The following is a 2,678-nucleotide window of genomic DNA, read 5'->3' on the forward strand; positions in this document are numbered from 1 at the left end:
CAGTTGACAACGCCTTCGCCCTCACCGAGGGTTTGTCTTGCCTCTGAACCCTAAACCCTAAACCCTAACATCATCAGGAAGATACTAAGACTTGAGTTCTAGGGTTTAGGGTTTAGGGTTTAGGGTTTAGGGTTTAGGGTGCTTGGCTTGCAGTTGCTGGCGAGCTGGAGGGAATGGTCTTCAGGATGGGGGTTCCTAATTTCTTCGATCCAAACGAACGCTGTAAACCCTCGCAAACCCTAAACCCTAAACCCTAAACCCTTGAAACTATAGTTAGGCTTCACAGGTGCTGCTGAGCTAACAAACCCCCACAAGAACCGACAAGCGATCTGCGGTTTTTGCTCTTACACTGCGAGCAAAGGCTGAGGGTTTAGGGTTTAGGGTTTAGGGTTTAGGGTTTAGGGTTTGGGTTTGTGTTGGGCTTGTGGTGCAGCGGACGGCAGTGGAAGGGTGTGCATCCTAAACCCTAAACCCCCGAGAAGAGAGAAGTCATCACCAGCCCTCGCCTTTGTAGAGTGTTTTAGGGTTTAGGGTTTAGGGTTTAGGGTTTAGGGTTTAGGGTTTGTGGTGTGTTTGCAGACCCAAGGGAGCAGCGCCTACCCGTGCAGCAGTGCGTCTATTGTTCCCTGGCATTTGTAGGGTTTAGGGTTTAGGGTTTAGGGTTTGTGTGTTTTGTTTGTGACTTGTACTATGGAACCCAAGGTCCAGGGTTTAGGGTTTAGGGTTTAGGGTTTAGGGTTTAGGGTTTGCTGCAGAGCTAAAACTCCTAGAGCGCTTCCTCGGGCCCCATGGCTTCGAGCGCATCACGCAGCTGCCTGAGAGAGAAGCAGAGTTCTTGCAAACCCTCGGGGCCTCTGCGGGTACGCAAACCCTAAACCCTAAACCCTAAACCCTCATACAAACCCCAAACCCTCATGCAAACCCCACACCCTCAGAAAAACGCTAGGCCCTCATGCAAACCATAAACCCTCATGCAAACCCTAAACCCTCATGCAAACCCTAAATTCTCACGCAAACCCTAAACCCTCATACAAACCATGAGACCTCGTGCAAACCCTAAACCCTCATGCAACCCTAAACCCTCATGCAAACCCTAAATAGCAGGAGGTGTCCTGGCTGCCTACAGATTCGTCGTGAACTCCTTAGCGGTGGTTTAGGGTTTAGGGTTTAGGGTTTACGATGTTTGTGTTTGGTGGTTTAGGGTTTGTGTGCTAGTGTGTAAGTTGTGTAATAAATATTTTTCAGTGGCCGATGGCGTTGACGAGCAAAAAAAATTTTGAGGGTTTAGGGTTTAGGGTTTAGGGTTTAGGGTTTAGGGTTTAGGGTTTGTGTGTGTTAGGCCGTTTGTCTTCACTAGCAACACGATACAGCCTGCTGCGACAACTAAAAAAAAAAGAAAAATGTTTATTGATGGGGGCTTTGGTGCCGCTGGAGGTGCTGCACCCTAGCGGCCAGCCCCTGAGCTGCCTATACACCCGAAAGCAGAAGAGAAAGACAAGGAGAAGCAGCAGCAGACAGCCGCTGCTGCTGCACCAGCAGCACCAGCAGCAGCAGCAGCAGCAGATGCTGCTGCTGCAGCAGCAGCAGCAGCAGCAGCAGCTCATGCAACAAATGCATATGCAGCACCATAGATACACCAATAGACAACAACAGCAACAACAACATAAACAACTGCAGCAGCAGCAGCAGCAGCAGCAGCAGCAGCAGCAGCAGCAGCAGGGTGGGCTTCGATCTAAGAAAGTGCACAGGTCTACGGAGACAGCAGCAGCAGCAGCAGCAGCAACTGCTGCTGCTGCTGCTGCTGCTGCTACACCCAGCAGCAGCAGACGCGTGCATAACATTCTCTCCTTTTTTGCTGCTGCTTCACATTCACGAGCAAGGCGGGGCCGGCACCGCCACCGGCGTCACCGGCGCAGCAGCAGCAGCAGCAGCAGCAGCAACAGCAGCAGCAACAGCAGCAGCAACAGCAGCAGCAACAGAAGCACACCTATAGGAGCAAGCGACCCCTCCACGATGCCTACAGCTGTCTCTGTCTGCGGCAGCGACAGCAGCAACTCTGACTGGGATTCCTGCAGCACCAGCAGCAGCAGCGAAGAGCTGCTGCAGCAGCAGCAGCAGCAGCAACAGCCGCAGCAGCAGCAGCAGCAGCAGCAGCAAAAAGGTACAGAAGGACCAGTGGTCGCCTTCGCCAGAATAGATAGAGATCTGCTGCTGGAGCAGGCAGCCTTTCTCTCGGGGAGAGTCTTCACAGCAGCAAGCGAGCAGCTAGATAAGCTGCTGCTGCTGCAGCCGCAGCAGCAGCAGCAGCAGCAGCAGCAGCAGCAGCAGCAGCAGGTTGAGTTGCTGCAGAAAGTACAGCAGCAGCAGCAGCAGCAAGAGCTGCTGCTGCTGCAGGGGAGCCATGTATTGTGTTTATTTGTTTTTAATTTTTCTGCGGATGTAATCACAGACAAACGGCTGCTGCTGCAGCCCCTCGCCCCCTTCTTTCAGCGCCTTCCTCTCAGTGAACAGTATGCTGCTGCTGCTGCTGCTGCTGCTGCTGTTTTTGGTGCTGCTGCTGCTGCGGCTGCTGCTGTGGGTGGGGATGGGGTGGGGGCGGGGGGGTAGAGGCTGCTGCTGCAGCCCCTCGCCCCCTTCTTTCAGCGCCTCCCTCTCAGTGAACAGTATGCTGCTGCTGC

At 53.5% G+C, this 2,678-nt stretch overlaps 1 protein-coding gene across 1 annotated transcript; it reads left to right on the forward strand.

Moving 5' to 3' along the window:
• Positions 1 to 173: 173 nt before the first annotated feature.
• On the forward strand, positions 174 to 2,607 carry EMH_0087330 (uncharacterized protein; the record flags this gene model as incomplete). Its single annotated transcript, XM_013501146.1, has 5 exons — positions 174 to 222; positions 434 to 488; positions 580 to 629; positions 756 to 860; positions 1,340 to 2,607. The coding sequence occupies 5 exons, from the start codon at positions 174 to 176 to the stop codon at positions 2,605 to 2,607; spliced, it is 1,527 nt and encodes a 508-aa protein (XP_013356600.1).
• Between the last annotated feature and the right edge of the window lie 71 nt (positions 2,608 to 2,678).

This window comes from Eimeria mitis, genomic scaffold (genome assembly GCF_000499745.2).
Source record: "Eimeria mitis Houghton genomic scaffold, Emh_scaff6407, whole genome shotgun sequence".
Classification (NCBI taxonomy): domain Eukaryota; phylum Apicomplexa; class Conoidasida; order Eucoccidiorida; family Eimeriidae; genus Eimeria; species Eimeria mitis.